The sequence below is a fragment of the Crocodylus porosus genome, unplaced genomic scaffold, assembly GCF_001723895.1.
Source record: "Crocodylus porosus isolate Cpor-Errol unplaced genomic scaffold, CroPor_comp1, whole genome shotgun sequence".
Taxonomy (NCBI): Eukaryota; Metazoa; Chordata; order Crocodylia; family Crocodylidae; genus Crocodylus; species Crocodylus porosus.
In genome coordinates, this window is record NW_017728951.1 from 54,758,060 (window position 1) to 54,780,896 (window position 22,837).

Sequence of the window (22,837 nt, forward strand, 5' to 3'; positions counted from 1 at the left end):
CCCAGCTGACTTCCTGCCCTTTGGGCAGGGGGCTGGACTCGATGATCTCCCGAGGTCCCTTCCAGCCCTAATGTCTATGAAATCTATTAAATATATGTAATTTGCATGTACCCATGCTAGCTCTTCTGGGGTGGATTTTCAGGACTACACCTGAATTCTACAACAAGATTAAATGGTGGTTTTTAAGATTCAACCTATTTTCTGACTTTCACTAGAAAATGAATATAGACATGCAGATAGTCAAATTTATGTTTTTGCCCATGCAATCACATTAGATGGTGCTAACATATATGTGTCAGGTATTAAACCATTCCAGATACCAAAGGACTAGTTTTATTTCTAAATAAACAAAGGGTGCCATTTCTTTAAAATGGAAGTCCATAATAAGTTATGGTGTGCATTTGATAGTCTAGCCATTATTTAAACATTGCAAACTTTGAAATACAAAAATGTTTTCTAAAGGTTCTCTAAAATTGTATCTCATAAACTTCTGCTGCAATAAAGCAACATTTTTTTTTTTTTAGGATAATAAAGAATCTAGATTTTATTGCTTATAACTTTGAATACTATGGAAAAGAGTTTATCAAGAAACAAAAGATTAGCCCAGATGCCTACATTCAAGTAGCACTTCAGCTAGCCTTTTACAGGTATGTTAATTTTCTTAATAGGAAAAAGTTACCACAAGAACAAATCTGCAATAACTCAGTTGTCCAAAAGGCCCAATCCTACATTGTGCACATAAATACACTTTCTTTAGCGTGAAAGCAAGTTATGTCTGCCTCAAGGCTGCGTATCTGGACCCTTTAAAATCAGGATAGAAATCCATCCTGTCTTAACCCACAGTAGAAGCCACTTCGTTTTGACAAGTAGCATCCCACTTATTTGGAATGTTTGTTTCTCAACTGAAATGAAAACATTTGTATTAACCCGAAGAGTAAGCGATACATATATTCTGGTAGTAATCATAAAGCTACAACACATTAAAAAACCTGAAGAGAAGCAAGTTCTTATAGCAGATAAAGATGATAAAAATTGCATATCTAATTTTTCTAGTATAAGCCAAGTTATAACTCAAATTCAGCACAGTGTCATGAAATGAGACCCAGTTCTGTGCCTCACTCATAATTACGCATAATTAGAGGGCACAAATGAAAGTTTTAACTGAGTAAGAGCAGGACTGAGCAGAACGTTTAGTTTAAGGAAAGTCCTGGGGAAAGAATACTGGCATCTAAATGGATACAGTCAAGCTGCAGATGCTAACACGTACACAAATTATTCTGATCCAGTCTGCCACGTCTCTTCATATATAGGCTGGGTCCAAGGAATTTATGCAGTTTACACTAGTATGGTTTCTAATTTCTTGGTATGTGTATGAAGTCAGTGATTGTCTGAGCAAAACATACAACCCATGTACACAATCTCTCTCCCTTCCATCATCTGCCTTATCTTTTTCTACAACTCCCGCCCTCCTAATTCACCCAACAGCCCACATTCATGATTCCACCACTCACACTCCATTTTCTGGTCTCACCCCCTTTCAATCTCCTTTTCATTTTGCCTGCCTCTCTCTTCCATACCCCAACACCTGTACCTTCACCATCACTGTATGTGAAGGGAATGATGGGCTCTCACCTCATTCATGATACTCTAAGGTGTCAAGAGAACGAGTCTGAAGCCACCAATTAAGAGGGTTTCAGCAAGAACTTGTCCATGTTGTCAGCCAGCACTCTGGAAGGAAACTCTGCCACAGACCCACAATGATCTGGATATCCCTTCACAATGCCCTCACCTCTCCTCCAATAGACAGCAACTGTGATTTTATCAAAGTATCTCTACAGTACATAGTATTTCTGCAGAGCATTATGGATGGTACATCTGACAAATTGGTCTTGGACTTTCCCTGGACACTGTAAGCTTTGAAATTAAGAGTTACCCAGGGCTTTTCCCGCTGTTAATGCCTTCATTATTCATAGCTTAATAGGGCAATTAAAATTCCAGGCTAACCCAGTTGTGTGGTTTTTTGCAGTGCGGGTTATTATACCAACAATTCCCAGTCTCATCTAATTAAATCCTGGAATGGTCTTCTACCTTATCATAGTCAGCAGATGTCATACTTGTTTGTAGCTAAAATCTCAGTGGAGTTTCTAGGTTTGAGTTTGGTTACGGTTCCAGGACAATTGTGCTATAACCAGGAGCCCTGATTCAATTGCAGTCTGAATAAGTCAAAGTGATTTGTAAAATTCCTTCAGTGGAGCACAGCAGTTACACACCTAGTTGGAAAGGCAGAAGAGTAGAAATACATAGTACCACTTCTGTTTTCACCTTTGAATCTAAATATGAAATGGCATTCTTCTCCCATTTTAATTTCTGTCAGACATATACACACACATGCTCCATGCCATGCATACTTTCTTGTTTCAATAAAACATGTTCTAGTCCTGTAAGTAAATGATTAATCACAGAATTATTTTATTGTGCCATGCCAATAAAACAGCTGTTGATATCTTTCAGTAAATTCTAGTTTCACTAGCTTTGTTTTTGCACAAACAAATATTTCTTTTAGTAGCACTATATAACTAAAATATACCCAATTGCTTACAGCTCATTGTATTAGAAGGGAGCTAGCATCCATCTTTTTTGAAATTTTCTTATAGAATTATATTATCATTAAAATGAAATACTACATAAAAATAAAATCAAGGTTGTAAAAATAAAACCTACTGAGCCTCTATATCATTTTGCCTTTATGATTCTCTGACAACAATGATTCCTTGGTTTTCTTATTTCATTTTCTCAGATGCCATGGGAGACTTGTTCCCACCTATGAAAGTGCTTCTATAAGGCGATTTGAAGAGGGGAGAGTTGACAATATTAGGTCTGCTACTTCAGAAGCTTTAGCTTTTGTAAAAGCAATGACTGAAGAAAAGTCTTCTCTATCGGTATGTTAATCCCATTTTTCTGGTAAACTAAAAATAAAACTGTTTTTCTGTCTCATGGGTGTTATGAATTAGTTGTTGAACAAAATCATAAAAATATAGCTGACAAACTGTAGGCTTTATAGACTATGTTGAGGCTGGTGGGAGGGCTATTTCTGTGAGTACAACATTTTTATGCTAAAGATAGTATTCATTTTCTTAAGTACCCAAAACATAATGCTTACACAGAACATTATTTCATGAAAAACAAATAATTCTTTTGTAATATATGCTTCGAGACAGATTCTTTGAAGAATTCTACATTGAACATGAAAGTTCAGGCCCATATATGGCACAATTGACATGCCTTGGAAATCCCATTTGTAGATATACTGTGTATAACTCTACTGCAGGTTGCAGTACATCACTGTGGTGCACCACTGTGGTGCTCAACCTTCTGGCCCTGCAGGCTGGATGAGTGGTGTGGGGTTAGTCTGTGTGTTAAATCTGGCTCATATGGTTGGCCTGTGGGTCAGATCTAGCACAGAGTCAGCACAGGTGCATGAGTGTGACCCAGTGTGCCAGCCCAGCCCTGTGCGGTGAATCTGACCACAGTGCTAACCTGATTCTGCATGCCATCTTTATCCATGCACCAGCCCCAGATGCAGTGTGTGGAGCCATGTCATTCAGCCCATGGGATTCCCCATGGAATCTCAAATTTAGCAGCAGGGGAGCTATGACAGCATTACTTAACATGGTTCTGAGAGCTACAGCAATTAACACTGTCACTGCTCCCCCACTGCTACAGGTGGGATCCTGCCACCATTCCCCCTGCTGCCCAATTTCAGGATCTGTGGGGAGTTGCACAGGCCAGATGGCATGGCCTTGCAGGCCAGATCTGCTCCATGAGCTACAGGTTATGCACTACCTTGATTTTGGTAGTTCTGTGTTAGCTGATCAGACACACACTTCTGCCAAACACATACCTAGTACTAATATAGAATGCCTAATGAGGATGAAACTTCATGAGAACAAGCAGTGAAGTCTTGATCTGCTAAGGAAACAGCTTTCCAAAATATACTGGAAAACAATTTCTGGAAATGCTGTATTTATCTGCCTGCTGTGCAGAGTTCTTCCACACATGCTCCTATCTGCCTGCCAAAAGTAAGAGTAATTTGCCCTGTGAGATGGGTGGGTGACATTAGGGCTGTGTAAGTCTTCAGATAGAGCTTCAGATCCAGAGAAACTTTGGACACTTTGGCATCCAAAGCACCACGTCTGGATCGAAGCGCTGGCCTCATTAGGCTTCCTGAAGTGGTTCAGAGCTTCCAAAGCGCTTCGGAGCCACCTCATAGATCCAGCCATAGGGTATAATGGGGAAACAATAAAATATCTATAACTTTGTTGTTTTTTGTCCAATTCGGATGAAATTTTCAGGGATGGTAGACTCTACAGGGAGCGTGAAGCCAAGTTTCAAGAAGATCAGTGTAGGGGTTTGGGGGGAACTGAAACTCATATTCTTGAAAGAAAAACTTATGTCATGTCTAGGCATTACAACATAGGGGGGTGAAAACTGCAGGGATGGTAGCCTCTGATGAGGCCACCAAGCCTGCCAAGTTTCAAGAAAATCAGTGTCGGGGTTTGGGGGGAACTGTAGCCCAAATCCTTGAAAGCAAAACTCCTGTCACATGTATGTGTTACACCACGGCGAGTCAAAACTGCTGGTAGCTGGGCTGGTAGCTCTTACCAAGGCCACAATGCCTGCCAAGTTTCAAGAAGATCGGTGCAGGGGTTTAGGAGAAACTGCACCTTAAGCTACGGACAAGCAGAACTCTTGACATGGGTGACACTCTGTGTGTTAAGGTGCAGCAGAGTGATGGCTGCAGGGATAGTAGCCCCTACTGCGGCCACAAAGCCTGCCAGCTGTCAAGGAGATCAGTGCACAGGGGTTCTGGAGCCCTGCACCCCTAGCTGCTGACAGACAAAACTCGTGTCATGGGTGCTTGTGCAACTGTATCTGTCTCTGCCTTGGTGCAGGGGAGACACTACTGCAGGCCTGGCTGCTAAACTACTGTGTTACCAATTACCAATCAGTCATGATTCATTCAGGGACCAGCTCAATACACAGGTCCTAGCTAATATAGCCTGTTAATTACTATCAATTAACACCTACAAAACCAGATTAGGAAAGGAAATAATCAATACAGACAATCAACTGCCCCAAGACAGTCCCACAAGCACCCATGTCACAAGTTTTGTCTGTCAGCAGCTGGGGTGCAGGGCCCCAGAACCAATCTCCTTGACAGCTGGTAGGCTTCGTGGCTGCAGCAGGGGCTACCATCCCTGCATCTGTCACCCCACTGAGCCTTAACACACACAGGGTCACCCATGGCATGAGTTTTTCTTGTCCGCAGCTTGGGGTGCAATTCCCCGCAAGCCCCTACACCAATCTTCTTGACACTTGGCAAACTTTGTGGCCTCAGTAAGAGCTACCAGCCATGCAGTTTTGACCCCCCCGTGTTGTAACACTTAGACGTGACAGGAGTTTTGCTTTCAAGAATTTGGGGTACAGTTTCCCCCAAACCCCTACCCGAATCTTCTTGAAACTTGGCAGGCTTGTGGCCCTACCAGGAGCTACCACCCCTGCAGTTTTGACCCCCCCTGTGGTGTAACACATACACGTGACATGAGTTTGGCTTTCAAGAATTTAGAGTACATTTCACCCCAAATTCATGCACTGATCTTCTTGAAGCTTGGCAAGCTTCATGCTCTCAGCAGAGGCTACCATCCCTGCAAGTTTCCTCCAAATTGGACAGAAAATAACAAAGTTATAGATATTTCATTGATTATCCATTATAACCTATGGCCAGATCTCTGAAGCGGCTCTGAAGCTTCTGAGCCTCTTCAGTTGATCAAGGAGGAAACCTGGTCCAGAGCTCCGGATCGGATCGCTGCCATCCAAAGCGGCCGAATCTGAAGCCAGATCAGATTGCTGCCGACTCACATAGGCCTAGGTGACATGGTACAGCTGACAAGTTAATGAGTATTTTTAGGCAAACAGGCAGGCCATAATCCCTGCAAATTGCAGGCTTCACGTTGCCCCCCTTCTTACTCTCTCTAGGCCCCTGGCCTCTGCTGTATAACAGGAAGGGATGTCTGAATATCTTTCCAGATAATGTGGAAGATACTTCCACCCTGCATGTTCCCTGACGTTCACAGATACTTCTAGTGGGTGATACTTTCCCAGAATCTGGACTTCTTTGTACTGATCCCAGTCCAGCTACAATAGCCACCATAGCTCTCTGAAGCATTTATCATAAACTGTAATAAAAATACCGAGAGGCAATAAGGAATTATTCTCTGAGCAGGTATATTGTGGTGGCCATATTCAAAATTCCAGAGGATGAGTAAGAATTATATTTTCATAGTTTGTAGGGTCGGACAGGACCTGAGAAGATCATCAAGTCTGACCCCCTGCCATGGCAGGAAAGGATGGCAGGTCAAACGACCCCAGTTAGGTGTCTATCTAGCCTCCTTTTGAAGACCCCCAAGGTAGGAGTGAGCACCACTTCCCTTGGAAGTTGGTTCCAGATCCTAGCTGCCCTGACTGTGAAGTAGTGCCTCCTGATGTCTAGCCTGAATCTACTCTCCATCAACTTATGACCGTTGTTCCTTGTTACCCCCAGTAGTGTTCGGGGAAACAAGGACTCTCCCATTGCCTGCTGGTCCCCCTTGGTCAGTTTGAAGGTGGCCAGCAGATCCCCTTTCAACCTTCACTTGCGAAGGCTGAACAGGTTCAGGTCCCATAGTCTCCCCTCGTAGGGCCTGCCTTGCTGCCCCCTGATCACAGGAGTGGCCCTTCTCTGGATCATCTCGATGCTGTCCTGAAGTGCAGCGCCCAGAACTGGATGCAGTATTCCAACTGCGGCCTAAACAATGTCACATAGAGGGGGAGGATCACCTCCTTGGACCCACTCGTGATGCATCTATAGATGCATGACAAGATGCAGTTCACCTTCCTGACCACATCCCCACATTGGTGGCCCATGTTCATCTTGGAATCAATAGTGACTCCAAGATCCTTTTCTGCCTCTGTGCTGAGGAAAAGGGAGTTCCCCAGCTTGTAGGTATGCTGCTGGTTCTTCCTCCCCAGGTATAATACCTTGCACTTGTCAGTATTGAAACCCATCCTATTGTCATCCGCCCACCCCTGTAACCTGTCCAGGTCTGGTTGTAGCCTGTCCCTCTCTTCTAGCGTGTCCACTTCTCCACACATCTTAGTGTCATCTGCAAATTTGAACAAGGTGCTTTTCACCCCCTCATCCAAGTCACTGGTGAAGATGTTGAACAGTGTGGGCCGGAGGACCGAGCCCTGGGGCACCCCACTTGCCACATCCCTCCAGGTTGAAAAAGACCCATCCACCACCACTCTCTAGGTGCAGCCCTCCTGCCAATTAGTGATCCATCTGACCATGTAGACAACGACACCACAGTTGCCTAATTTTTTAATGAGAATAGGGTGAGAGACAGTGTCAAAGGCCTTCCTAAAGTCCAGAAAGACTACGTCCACCGCAACACCTGCATCCAAGGATTTTGTGACCTGGTCATAGAAGGCCACCAGGTTGGTCTGACAGGACCTGCCTCTACTGAACCCATGTTGGTTGCCCCTAAGCATAATCTCCCCTGCAAATATGAACCTGGATAATTTTCTCAAAGAGCTTCCCCAGGACCGAGGTAAGACCTATAGTAGGTAAGGGCCTATAGTTTCCTGGGTCCTCCTTCCTCCCTTTTTTCAAAATGGGGATCACATTGGCCCTTTTCTAGTCCTCTGGCACCTCGCCAGAGCACCGTGAGTGCTCGTAAAGTTGTGCCAAGGGTCCTGCAATAACCTCTGCTAATTCCCTAAGCATCCTAGGGTGGAGATTGTGAGGACCTGCTGATTTGAACACATCTAGTCCCACCAGAAGTTCCCTGACTAGGTCCTCCCTGACCCTGGCCCTGGCTGTGCCTTCCCTGGGACCATCAGGGATCCTGGTGGAGGGTATGACCTGGTCCCTGCTCAGAAAAATGCAATCAAAGAAATTGTTAAAGAGATTAGCTTCATCATCTGGTGCAACCACCAGATTTACTAGCGTGTCCTGCAGGGGCCCCATGTTACCCTGTACCTTCTGTTTACCCCCTATGTATTTAAAAAAGGACTTCTTGTTAGCCTTGATCTGGGTTGCTAGTCCCAGTTCCATCTCCACCATAGCCTTCCTAACATCCCCCATACAATCTCGAGCCAAGGAGAAATAATATTCCCTGGCGATGGCTCCTCCCTTGCATTGGATGTATGCCTCCTTTTTAGCTTTGAGACATTCCTGGATGCTTTTGGTGAGCCATGTTTGCTTTTGAGCACTCTTGCCCCCCTTGATCCATGTTGGGATTGTCCCCCTTTGGGCTTGGAGGATCATCTCCTTAAGGAACGACCACTCTTCCTGGATTCCCAACTCCCCTCCCTTCCAGGACCTCAGAGCCTCCCCAACTAGTCTCCTTACCTCATTGAAATCCACCTTCCTCAAGTTCCAGGGCTGCTGCCTTGCTGCAGGCCTTTGACACCCTGCGCTGGGTGGTGAATTCCAGTAGGCGATGATCGCTATCGCCCAGGTGGTCGAGCACCCGCAGTCCCCTCACCAGGTCATCACCTGTGGCCAGGACCAGATACAACAAAGCATTTCCCCTGGTGGGACTGTGCACCTCCTGGGTTAGATGGAGGTCCTGTAACTCGGCTAGGAATCTATGTGAGCAGTCAGATCTGGCTGACTGCTCTTCCCAGCAGATGTCCAGATAGCTTAGGACACCCATGATCACCATGTCCTTTGACTTAACTGCCTCCACAAGCTGACCTGAGAATTCTCGGTCCAGCTCCTCTCCCTGGTTGGGTGGCCTGTAGTAGACACCCACCATTAAGTCCCTTTTCCCCCAACTCCCTTGTATTCTGACCTAGAGCACTTCAGTCTGCCCCTCCTCTGACCCAGTGTTGTTTGTTGAGGATGTGTATTGCTCTTTGACATAGAGCACCACACCCCCCTTTCCTCCCTGTTCTATCCCTCCTGTACAGCCTATAGCCTTGATGTTCACTGCCTAGTCATGCTTTGGATCCCACCAAGTTTCAGTGAGCCCCACTATGCCTGGGTTTGTGTTAACTAGCAGGAGGGCAAGTTCCTCCTGCTTGCTCCCCATACTATGAGCATTGGTGTCTTGGATGGGCTGGTCTTGTGGGTGACTCTTGGTTCAGTGTTCCATGACTCCCTCCATCCTCATCCTCCCCTTCCCCTAACAAGCCTAGTTTAAAGCCCACCAGGGAGGTGACAGTTTCCATTCCCCCATAATATCTTCTAACATCATAAGCTTGCTCAGTCCACACTTTATCTTCTGCTGAGCAAGGCTTAAAGATGTTTCATATTAAAAATTGCTGACAACATAAAAAAGAAGTTGAATTGATTCCTGAATTGGAAATAACTGTGTAGTAACTCTAGGCAAATGATGACTTCTTAATGGTGACCAATGTTCTTTGGCCTGAACTCTCCTCCAGTCTGGCCAACACTCCCCACACAGGACTCACAGTCATTCTGGCAGTGACCAACACTTGTTAATGCCATATCTGTTATACGGTTCTCTGGTGAGTAATGCAGCTTGTCAAAGAAGAAGTTTTTCTGGAACAGGCAAACTCTTCAGTGGTTCTCCAGTAGCAGTCCCTCCTCTGTAATTTAGCTCCCCAAACACTCAGTGCCTGGGAACCACCCCAGCGCTTTCTCTCTCTCAGACCCTCTGCCGGAAAAAAGATGATACCCTTGTCAGCTCCTGCTGTCACATTCTCTTGCCAGATTTCTTTAGCTATTTGCCTTGCCCCATCCTGTGTACTTACCCCTAACTGATTTCTTCAATGCTCCAAAGCTACACCATCTCCTAGTCAGTGCTTTACTGCCCCATCTCCAACCATGCACACATCAGTGACCTCTTTAACTTCATTGTATCATGCAGATGAGAAATAATATATAAAATATGATCCACCTTTTCCTAAAATCAGTTCTATCTGTCCTAATTTCACCTGTTCTAACATTTAAAATCTCTGTCTTCCCCAACTGGCTGTGCTAAGCATGGAGAATAATACCTTTACTCCATACAGGAATCCGATAAACACAATGCAGTTCTGTACAACGAAGTTGTGACTTTCCTCCCTGCCATAAATTATTAATATTCTCTTAGAATACCGGATGAGGAATATAAAGACCATTTGAATTGTTCTGTGGCTATTTTGCCTGTAATTTTGGGGGCACAAAAATATTTCAGTTTTTTACAATCTTTTCCAATCAAAAATATATGCATTGTAGTTACCAAAAAAGAAAAAAACCATAGTATTCTCTTAAGAGAAATTCTCTTTGCTTTGTGAATTTTTCAGACCCATTCTCTGCTGTGGAAGTGAAAAGGTTAATTCTGTTTTTGGACTAACAGACATTTGCCTTCTGATTTAAGTAGCCTTGAACCCTCTGAAATATTGCTTGTTAGTAGACATTAGTCCAAATCAAAGAAGAAAATATCTCTGTGTCTGATACCACAGAAAGTGATCTTCAAATGATAGTTTGAACAGTCACCAAAGATTGATTCTTAGATTGATTATCTAACTCAGGAGATATATCTCATGTACTCAACACCATCCAGAGAGGAAGGAGCATCTGACATTGCAGAGATTGCTTGAGTAACTGTAAATTTATCAGATTTACAGACTGCATTCTATAATTTAATCTATATAAAGGACCTGGGGCCTGGCTAGTCTTATAAAGAGAGATCAGGCTCTGTGCTGTGAAGGTCTCTGATGGTGGCCTTGGCTTGTTTATAAAATGAATGCTTGTTTCAGTAGATCATTCATCGTCCATGCAAGCCGAACCTTCCCTGTTCATTAAGAACTACACACACACACACATACACCCCTAGTAACTCTTTGCTGTTTCAGGGTCTCTCTAAGCTACAACATCTGGCTTGATATACAGCAGAGCAGCTAGGATTGATCCCACAGCTTAAGTCTGACATTTGGCAGGAGCTGAAATTTACAATTCTGTAATCTGAGATGTGAAATAACTGTAAAGGTTAAAGCAGCCTTGGAAATTTTTAGTTGCCATTTCACTCAGGGGAGCAATTTTCTTGACCAGATAGTAAAATATAAATAGAGTTTTTCATTAACATCACTACTGTTGTCATGATAAAGGATGCTAAAGGAGATTTAATGTTTGATCTGATAAAGTTTCCAAGATGGTTTTGTAGGCTGGGTTAAATTATGCTATTATTTTGCCTTTTAAAAATGGAAAAGCAATCCACATCTCCACCTACTGAAAACTTACTAACTATACCACTAGTTACCACTAATTTGAGTACACATACTTGGGCTTTTTTCACTTAATTTCTCCCAGTTATGTTCTAGACTTGAGAAACTTGTTCTACTCCCTAAAAGCTTTCAGTGGTAAAGATTATTCTGCTTTTAATTTTTTCTACGTGTGCTGGCACTTTTATAGAAGTATGGCTAAAGAACTTAGACCCATCAGGTCAGATGTTATGTTAGCTATTCAGCTGATAAAAACCATGGAAGTCAATAAAAAAAATCTCTCCTTGGTTTCCATAGGTTTTGGATCAGCTTTTATACTTAGTAATTCTGAACTACAGTACCCTTCTATTCATTCAGAGTGTTCACAGTCATATAGGTATTTAGGGATTGCCAGGGGAATTTGAGTGTACTTACTATTTGGTTGTTGGCTCATTACCAGTAGATGCTCCTTCATAGAGAGATTTTTCAATATTACCAATTTATGGTTCTTCTCTACTAACAGGATTCTGAGAAGATACAGCGATTTAAAGATGCAATCACAGCTCAAACTAATTACACTATTTTGGTGAGTAAATTGTTGGTCTGCCTAACTAAGAATTAGCTAGTTTTAAAACAAAAAACACACATGTAAGTACATAAGTTTCAAAACTTCAGATGTCTCTGAATACGGAGGTATCAGTGTCAGACTTAAGATAGGTTTTTTTTACTATCTAATCTATCCTCCAAAAAGACATCTGGTTCCATCTTCTAGTATTTCCTTTCAATAAATACTTACCAGGATATAATATGGCGTAAGACTAGACAGTACTTCATAAGATAATGTTCTTTAGTTTACATTACATCATGACTTTTGGGTATTGTCACAGAAAACGGTATTGTGTATCTGAAATAAATCACAGACAAACTGTGATACTGAGTGGCATTTATAATATAGTAGCACCTGGAAACCCTAGTCATGGATAACAGAAAAACCAGCCCTGCCTCAAGGAGCTTAAATAGAAGGACTCAGGTAGAGAGACAGATAGAACAGGGAAGTAATGAAACAACCATCTATTTCATTTCTTTTATTCAGCACAACATTCATTCATTCATTCATTCAAACCACTGCAAACCAGAACAGTAGCGATATCACCTGCCTTTATTAATTGCTGTTTGTTATCCACCACAAACATTAACCATGCTGACAACCAAGAGAGAAGGAAATGGGGCACTCTAAGATAATGGGCCAAGTAAATTTTAAGGGGTGTTGCAGGAAAGAAAAATGACCATTCATAAAGGTAATAGGTCTTGCCTTTCTGTAACTTCTCTCACACACACACACACACACACACACACACACACACACACACACACACACACACACACACACACACACACACACACAGAGCTGGAACCAGAGGTGCAAAATGCAGTTCACTCCAAAGTTCATGGGCATCTACATTCCAAGTTTGTGTTCATGTAAGTCTAACACACTGATAATAACTCTTCTAAAATTGGCTACTGGCATATATCCTTCATGGGAATTATGCAGCCTCCTCATCATGTGACATAACTAGATGGAGTAGCATTGGCCTCAGTGTTGTTGCATCCATGTTTCCCCTTAGGAATCTGTCCTTGATGGTGGAATGTATTCCAAAAGCTGATTGAAAATATATATGTTAAATAGTTATTAACAGCAAATAATGATTACCTGATTGTCCATCTTAATTATTGTTGTACAGTATGTGCTATACTATACAATAAAGAAGGAGATCCCCCAGTGAAGAAATCAATTTACTAGGAAAACAGTTTCTGTTGATTATAAGTGAAGCAGCTCAGCTTTGGTAATAGTCCACCTCCCACGTGTCAAGACAAAGAACTGACTTACGATACTAACAACTTACTCAAATCACTTATGAAATTAATCACTAATAACAAGTGGCTTTGATACAAAATTTACCACCCTTGGTTTTGCCTCAGTTTATTACAAATTTAATGTAAACTCTTGGCCATAATCACTGCTGATTACTACTTAACAATTCACCATTAATGGTTTTCCCAAAATTAAAATCAGTCTGAGGATGATGAAAGGCAGTATGTGAGCAAGAAAGTATTCTTAAGTCTGGTGAATGGAGAGAGGGACAAGGAAGTATAGTTTTGTGGTTAAGACATTGTACTGTGATACAAGAAACAGGGGATCACCTTCATCCTAAACAATCTGCATGTTTTACCTCAAAGTAACTACACATAAGCTATGTCAAAGTTAAATCACAGGCAAAGAAGGATACTTTAAGTGTACTGCAAGGTAATCTGCCATGGTCAAAGTCATACCCACCTTAGTATAGCTTGCACTAAACTTTAGCTTAGACATGGCTTTTTAAACCTCTCAATAAAAAACAAAACAGCTTTTTAGCAGTGAAGACAAGTCACTAATACATAATCCTGTTATTAGTTCTGTATCATAGTTCTCCAGCTGTAAAAAAGGCATATAAATACTTCTTTCCCTCAACCAAGAGTCTGTCAATCTTCGTTTAGTTGAAAAATTTTCAGAACAGAAACTGTTTCTCATTGTATGCACGCACACAGAGCAATCTATGTCAGTAGGGCCTCCGAACACTACCTCAGCACATATAAATAATGCCCCCCCCCAAATTATCAAAATATGTTCAATAACTCATTTTGAGTCCCACAAAATTTTATGAAATTTAGGCCATAACTAAAGTTGCTTTGGAAATGTTATTTCTGGCATCCCAGACTTTTATGGAATTTTAATTTCAGCCTCAACATTTACCATACTTAAAAAATGAGGAAGGATTAATGTTGATACATTCTTAAAGATATTCTGGAATTTAACTTCAGATGTAAAAGAATTGTAATCACATTTCTATCACTTAGAATTTCCTTTTTCATATGAACATTTAACTAATGTGCCTTTAAACTTTGGAAAAATCAGAGTGAATATTTACTGATTAAACTGTATATGTAGTAGAAATATAACAGCCCTGAAAAAAACCAAGAACCCTACCTCATAAAACAGTTTAGTGATTTTGTTTTCCCTTGCTAGGGCTTACCAGCAGCATTGCTATCTTAAATGTGGAGCCCTAAAATTCAATTTAGCACAGTTTTTTCTTGTGTGTTGACTCACAGTTTATTTCGTTAGCCTGTCTGGGTTGCTCTTCAGACACGACATTGATCTATGTTGCAAAAATGTCATTGCTAACAGCCTTATAAATCTTATGTGATTGCAAAATATTTCCTTTGATCACCAAGTCAACTTCCCTCGATAGGAAAAACCGGGTAACCAGTACTGTTCTGTATGCCCCTTTTCCCTCCATCTCTGACCTGTGCACCCTGATGCACATATAGACCCCCTTACCAAAGGGTATGCTTTTCCTTATGACAAACAGGGTTTTGTACTCCCCGGCCCTTGCATCATTCACCCACTCATATGTTACGACACTACTTCCCTTAAAAAGGAAAAAAAAAAATCTCATCTTTAAGTCCTGCCACTTTGCCTTCTTCCCGATTTCCTAGACTTTCCAATCCTTGTGGCATCTGTACCTCTTTGGCCATCAATTCTGATTGAAATGTTCTGCATCTAAATAATATATCCTTCCTATAGTACTTCAGATAGTCCATGTGACAAGCAGGGGTCCTGGTTTTCTCTGATTAAAAATTGCAAATTCTCTGATTAAAACCCCAAAATCCGTGATCAGAAATAAAGGCCCCCCCCAAACCACCCCACCCACAGCTGCTGGTGCCCTGCATTCCCCCCCACAGTCTCAACAACCCTCCTAATGCCCCTTACAACAGCCCCCCAGACCCACAGACATGCAGACACATACACTGACACCCACCCCAGCTGATAAGTGTGTCTAGGGGAAGGGGCAGGGTAGGGCAGGGGAAAGGGAAGGTGCTCGGGGGCAGGCTCTGCCACTGTGCCCACTCCCAGGAGCAGGGCCAGGGGGTGAGGGCAGAGGTGCCACTCTGTGGGCCACACACATGCCAGCCGGCCTGACAGGAGATTCGCACACAGAGGCTGCCACCACAACTCTGTCACTGCGCCCTGCGCTACCATCCCTTGGCCACCTGCATGGCTTTGTAGGTAAGTGGAGCAGAGCGCAGCAGCAACAGTGCGGTGGCAACCACCATGTGCGGGCCACATACATGCCACCCGGCTGGGGGGTGAAATGGGGGGCTTGCATGCAGAGGCAGGCAGAGGCTGCACAGTTCCATGGTGGTGTGGGGTGGTGGCAACCGCTGCCACCATGGAGCCATGCCCTTCACCCCTGGATCCTGGAGGTAAGAGGGGCTTGGGGGTTGTGGGGCAGGGATGGGGAAGATGGTTGGGGGCTGACAGAGTGGAGGGTGCTGCCATTGCAGCTGGAAGCAGGGCCAGGGGGTGAAGGCAGGGGTCATCGCTGGCACAGGCAGCCCCACAGGTAAGTGGCAGCCGCTGCCCATAATGGCGGTGATGGCCGCTGCCTCCATGGAGCCATGCCCGGAGCTGTGCAGCTGGCGGCGGCAGCGCAGGGTGGTGGTGGGGATGCCTGTGTGCCACCTAGCCACCACCATGTTGCCATGGCTGCCCAGCAGCTCACTACACAGCTCTGGGCATGGCTCCATGGCGGAAGCGGGAGGCTTTGTAGGCAGTGGCCGTCACCAGCATCACAGCCGTCCAGGTAAGCAGCAACAGCTGCCACCTGCAAGCCCAAGCCCCCACCCCCACACCTCCATTCCTTGCCGTGGCTGCAAGCTGGCCATGAAGCTGTGCTCCGGCTACATGCCAGCCTTCCTCTCCCCCTCCCCAGGGCATGCAGCCGGGCGGCACGTGTGCAGCCCGCACACGGCAGGCACCACCACACTGCGCCCCACATCGCTTGCCCACAAAGCCCCTCCCCGCAGAAGGGCACCCCTGTCTTCACTCCCTGGCCCTGCTCCCAGCTGTGATGTACTGTCTGGAGCCGGCAGCACCCTCCACTCCATCAGCCTCCAACCATCTTCCCCAGCCCTGCCCCACAGGCCCACTTACCTCCATGCTCCAGAGGCGAAGGGCGAGTCTGAGCCTGAGCCCAGCCTTGGCTGCTTCAGAAGCTGAGACCCCACCTCCCCCCTCTCCCTCCCACTCCAGCCAAGGCAGGAGGTTTCCCACGCTTTTTGCAATTGGCTCTTCAGGCTGGAGCTGTGCCAGCCTGCAAGATCTCTTTGCAAAAGTGGAGAATCTGCGGATTTCTCTGCTAAAAGAGAAATCTGTGTTTTCTCCAATAAAAACAGTGAATCCATGGTTTTCTCCATTTTTTTTGTGGGAAATGGAAAACCCGGATCCCTGGTGATAAGTAATAGCAGTAGTGTAACTAGGGTGAGGCAAGCAGGGCACTAGCCCTGGATGCCAACTATGAGGGACGCTACAATTGTCCCCTCATGTGTTTTTGCCACAGCTGGAGTAATCCTGCGCTGTCTCTGCCTGATCGTAGGAGCCAGGCAGGGTACCATCATATGCCAAGCAGTATATCTTGGGGGGCAGGTGGCAAATGGGGAGAGCAGAATGGTATCCCCCTAACCCAGGGAGCATTTGCCAGAGCAGGAGCAGCCTGTATGTATTAGAGGCGTGAGGGAGGAGTGAACTAGGCAACAGGGTCAGCTCCCAGCGCCAGAGTGGAGCTGAAGCTGCTACAGCAACAGCAGCAGTAGCTGAGGAAGGTAATCTTTCCTTTCCCCTCACCCATGTCTACTCCCTCGTCCCATCTACAATAGCTGGCAAACCCCTGTGCTTCCAACCCTCTCCTGCCCCGGGTGCTCAGTGAGCTGACTGTGCCTCTGAGTAACAGGGTTCTGGTTCCACATTAAGTCTACACATTTACCACCATTGGATAGGATTCCAAAGCATTTTTTGATGGTGTGGCTTGTTTGGATCACTACCTGGGCACTTGTTCCCGGGGGATACGATACACATTACATACAGAACGGTTGAAAAGTGTGTTTGTTATGGTACTGTAGAGTTAACATTTTGGATGTGTGATTAGAACCTTAGCAAAACCAAATTGCTGGCCCTAACAGAATCCAACCAAGACTTACAGTATGCTGCAGAGTGGTGGCCAGAGGCATAGCAAGACAGCTCTGTGCCAGGGCAACTACAATGCATGAGCAGCAGGGACGGCAGGGGCCAATTGCTGCGCTGCAGTCAGCTGTCACTGTGGTGGCGGCAGCTATATTCTGAGTGATTTTAAAATACCTTCAGGACATTATTCTACACAAACCAAGGTTCTTTTCTCTAACCAAGGGAAATCATAGCAACAGCTGAGCACATTGTCAGTTTAAACTTGTTTTCTGTTCTATTGTGCATAGGCTATTACTGGAATGGCAATAGACAATCACTTGTTAGGGCTAAGAGAGATGGCACGGGAACACTTCAAGGAACTGCCAGAGATATTTACAGATGAGACATATTTGACAAGCAATCGATTTATCCTTTCAACCAGCCAGGTAAGTGTTACAAATTCACTAATCTTGCTATACCAAGACTCCCTGTTAGAGAGCTAATTCATTTATAGTCAGCTGATTTTATAGTTCACAATGGAAATGGCAGCTTTGAAACAACTTGAGGGTGGTATGAATAGCTGTGAAACATTTTCATTACCTGATTTTCATTACCAAATATTTTTCCATAACCAAATTTACATAACAAAAAATGGCTGAATTTTCGCTTCTCTCTATCCCAAAGCTTTCCCTGACTGAAGCCTAATACTGAACACAAGAGCAAAAAAAAGTACATAAGAGCCTTGTGCTTCCATTCCTTCCACACTAGGTACTCCCTTATGACATGCCCTTTTAAAGGCATCAGCTCCACTGAGAATTTTTTCTTCCACTGACAACACTGGCACCAAGCAAGATATACTACCACTGTGAAGGAAGAAAAGCCAGGAAGCATGGGCAAATAATAGCAGCTGCTTTTGAAATATTGGGGTCAGGGCCAGCAGAAGTTTCACAAGGCTTTATAAACTCTACGAATATGTATGAAACCCTGTTTAATCTTTCCTCATCTAAAAATGTTCCTACTTCCACACTCTTAAGCCAACACTAGCTGGCTGTTAAATGACTGGGACATTCCCTGTATACCTGTTTATGAAGAGTTAATTTATAATCCCCAATAGAGATCAAATGGGCAATTCCACCAAATAGTAAATAATGAAAAAGGCAGCAGTACAGAATCATATTCAAGAGCTTTAATTAGAAATTGAGAGGAAAACTGGGCAAGATAGCCACTAGAAATAATAATGAGGCTATTATAACTGTTGGATACATATGTAAAGGAACCATGCAACCACACAGCTAATGTAGGCCAAGGCCACCATTGGCTCTGTCTGTCCACAGTATATGAGCTACATAAACAAGAACAGATTATGAAGCGTATACATCCTTCAGCTGTAGACTGTAAGTGTCAGACATGCAAGTTCTGATCTGCAAGTCAGCACTTACATTTACAGACAGCACACAGCATAATGAAATGATCAACAGTCACTAGTTCCTAGGCTGACCATTTTGAACAATATAGCTATCCATACAGGAGTCAACATAAATTGAAAATTAAATATTTCACCACGTATAGTATCAGCTTTAATTAAATTAGAAAAAAATTCCTAACAATTAATTTACTGAAATGCTACTTCAACCTTATAGATCTGTGAGTGTGCAATAAAAAGGTCTGATAATATTGTGCTGTAGCATAAAACCTCAATAAGTAATTTGATCTTGTCCTAATGTTTGTGGGCTTTCAGACATGAGTGAATGTAACAAGAATACCACTGCATAAATTCTCCAAGAAACCATCCATGAGCAAAGAATGCTTCTGAATAGCTGTATGGCCTTCGGCTGTTGCACAGCAAATTTATCTGACAATTCTATGACTCTATTAGCAGGACTCTAATGGCTTGTTCTACACCATTAAAAAGCCAAATGTCATTTCTGAAGGCCCATGTACACAAAATCTGAAATATATAAATCTCAAACAAATCTTAAATTTTCTTCTCTAGAAATGTCATAATTATATTGAAATTGTAATAGAAACTCAGTTTCAACTAATAGCTGAATGCATTAAAATGCAGCTTTTTTGTGAACTCTCAATATTAAAAGTTAAGAACTGTGCAAATATTATATTATATAGCTGATTAAACACTTAATATTACAAGTTTAAATTAACCATGAGGTAAGGAATTGAATGCAGTCCTAATAACTAATAGCCACTGGGGCTTCATTACAGTTAGAAATTTGGGGGGTTAGGTCAGGTTAAAAATGGCCTCCTGATTTAAGTTAGTACTTAGATAGATGCCGAGATCCTGATCTAAGGTAAGTCTGGGCAAGGGGAAGGACATGCAGGATTGGGGTGGCGTGGAGGGTGTGGGGAAGTCCATAGGGGAGTTGGTGCAATGGGAGATGCTCTCCATTCCTGCCAAAATCTCTCTGCCCACCCCCACCCCCGCCCCATCACCACCTGATGCTCCCAGTCCCACAGACCACTCCCAGGGCAAAGTCTACCAGTATTCACCAGTGTCGGGAGCCTAATGAAAATAAGGCAACATGGGGGGAGGGGCAGGCAGATGGGAGGGGTTGGTAGGATCTCTCTCCTCCCAACCACAAGCTATTTTTAGACCTCCAACCCCAGACAAATGGCAACTCCCAGCCAACCAACTACCCCTGATCTTTTCCCCCATACTTACTATGATCAGCTCCCCACACCAGTCCCTTGAACCAGTCCCAACGAGCCCCACCCCAGACTCAGGAGGCGCCAGTCACTCCTGGGAGGGAGGGAGGTTCTGGGGTTTCCCCAGGTGCCCGTGGGGGGTGGATTGGAACACCCCCAAAGTGGGCCCAAAGTGAAGGGCTCCAATCCACCTGCTCAAAAGCTGGGGAGCATCCGCCAGCATGATTTTCCTCTGCTCCCTTCTCCCCCTTCCATTCTGAAAACAGTGCCGGGGGCAGGGCTGGACTGTGTCAGTCTAAACCTATTCCCAGCACACACAGACAAGTTAATGAAGGTGGTCTCCTTTGGAATGCCTTCATCTGAACCCTCCTGTAATGAGGATTCAGATTGTCACAGAATTGGGCCCCTTTAAAATGCTCCACAGTTGTGCACTTGTCATGGCGGTAGAGCACTTTGAGGGCCACATCAGGCAAAAATTGTCACTTCTGTCTGCTCATTTAGTGTACCTCCATGGTAGGGGTTAATTAGATCAGTTCAGCCATTTTTTACCATTCTAACCTACCTGGAACTTCTGCACAGTTCATACTTAGATCAACCTAGCTAGGGATGTTAGTGTAAGACTCACACATGGGCAAACTAAGTTAGATTGGGTGGAAATTTTTAACATGATTTAACCTCCCCCTAACCTCCCTTAACATCTGTACCTACCTTAAAGGTCTGCGTAAAATAAGAGAATAAATGAAATTGCAGTCTCATATTGAACCCAATTTTCAAACAGAGCAAATCACATCCAATTTGTGCATGGAAATTAATATACAGAATCTTATAGACATAACTGGTTTATCTGCCAAAACGCCAGTTTTTGTCTCCAGCTCTAGGATCTGGACTTCCCTTTCAAACAGTATTTGGTAAGGGAATCTGCTGTTTAAAGTATTTGTGGCTTTTTCACATTTTTCTTTACTATCAGCTAAATTACTTCAAGGGCAATTATGAATTTTTTCCCCTCTCTCTCCACAACCAGGTTCCAACCACAATGGAAACGTTCTGCTGTTATGGGCCTGTAGTTCCCAATGGTTATGGTGCATGTTATAACCCACAGCCAGAGCATATATTATTCTGCATCTCAAGTTTTAAAGGCTGTAGAGAGACCTCCTCAGTCACATTTGCTAAAGCTGTGGAAGAAAGTCTCATCGAAATAAGAGATCTGTGCAACAAGAGCAACTCTGCTGCAGCAAAACCACTGATTAAACAAGAAACTGCTGCAAAATGTCATAATGACCATAAGCGCTAACCGTCCATGTGACCTGAACTGTTTCCTTTGCCCTGCCCTGCAATTATTTATTGCCCTGCTATTACCAGAAACATTTCATTGGAGAAGAAAAACATGTTTTATTTTGGGTATGGATGCTGCCAACATTTATCTAGAAAATAAGCTAGAAAAGCACTGAAGTTTCCAGTTTTTGCCCAATAATCAGCAATAAGGTTTGGTTTGATTAGCTTAACAGAAGATAACAATAATATGGATACATGCTGGACCATCACTTCTTTTCTATCAAATGAATTTAACTGTTTTAGTATAGGACATGAATTAAGCATCAAAATTGTGACGCCAAGACACTCTGAAGGGTAGTATTTCTTAGCAGATCTAACAGGTTCATGCATAGTCTTGCAGGTTTTGCATATAAGCAAAAACAAGTTCCTGTATGTTTTTTCACCACCGAGTGCTACATGCAATATGCTATTGAGTGAGTGCTGTTAAACCTTTAAAATTTTGCTTTTTGCTAAGTACTTAACATTACCAAGGTATTCTCTATGTACAGGGAATATCATTAGCCGTGGTAATGTTGCCTGCTTCCAAAAGCAAAATGGTATGGGTTTTTTTTAATGGCGACTGATGTTTAGTTTTATAAACACCCACAAATTTGAAGTAAATTCTGAAATCAAACAACTGTTACTAGTAAAAGCCAAAGTAGTAACTGACATTTGCATTGAGTTCTACACTGAGAGTAGAATATCTTTTGCCCTAAATTAATTTCCTCCATTATATCCTTCTATAATTAGGTGACATTCAGCCTTTTGTGCCCAGCATAAGGCCTGCATATCTTTTATTTCTACCTTTTTCTCTACACAGGGATGATTCACTGTGACTAGCAAGAGTCATATACAAACTTAAGAAATTGGAGTGCTGCAAAAAAAGCAAACATTTAGAGGTGCTGTGCAAGATGAGGTAGTCCCCATTATATGAACTTCAGACATGCTCAAAGTTTGAGAGTACATATCAGTCATTGCAGCTTCTGATCATCCCATGTTTTCTTTTCTTATTTTATTTACCATTAAGGTTATCATATTTCCAGTTCCCAAAAAGAGGCCACCTGTTGGGGGGATACCTCACTCCCAACCAGCAGCCCTCCATCCCTGTTGCTGCCCCTCACTCCCGAACCACCCACAGACCCCTGGCCCTGCCAGTGCCCCTCACTCCTAACCTACAATTCCCTGTCCCTCCAGGCCATGCTGGTGCCACTCACTCCTGATGCACAGCCCCCTGCTCCCTGCAACCCTGAGAAACTGCACCCTTCCCAACCAGGCCAGAGCAGGGTGACTCTGATTCATGTGGGTAGCAGCAGGAGGGAAGAGGAGGGGAAGCCTGTGACACCCCCTGCCCTGGGGTGGGGCTCTCACACTATGCTTGGCAGCCTGGCCACGCCTGCCCCTCCCACCTGGGCAGCATCTCCTGGCCGCTCTACCTCTGCAAGCACGGGTACCAGCCCTGGTGCTACAAGCCGAGACACAGAGCTCCCCACTGCCCCCGCTAGCCGAACAGGCAGGCACATCCCCTCCTCCCTTCTACCCTGCTGCAACCCCAGTGCTGCCAGGCTCTGCTCCCCC

At 43.9% G+C, this 22,837-nt stretch overlaps 1 protein-coding gene across 1 annotated transcript in view; it reads left to right on the forward strand.

Moving 5' to 3' along the window:
- The window catches only part of CHAT (choline O-acetyltransferase), a 50,907-nt gene extending 29,022 nt beyond the window's left edge, over nt 1–21,885 (forward strand). The window contains exons 10-14 of the mRNA XM_019556357.1: nt 525–647; nt 2,798–2,939; nt 11,777–11,839; nt 17,599–17,736; nt 20,973–21,885. Of these exons, the coding sequence (XP_019411902.1) occupies nt 525–647; nt 2,798–2,939; nt 11,777–11,839; nt 17,599–17,736; nt 20,973–21,242 (736 nt within the window). The 3' untranslated portion in view covers nt 21,243–21,885. The remainder of the gene's footprint in view (nt 1–524; nt 648–2,797; nt 2,940–11,776; nt 11,840–17,598; nt 17,737–20,972) is intronic.
- The last annotated feature ends 952 nt before the right edge of the window (nt 21,886–22,837 follow it).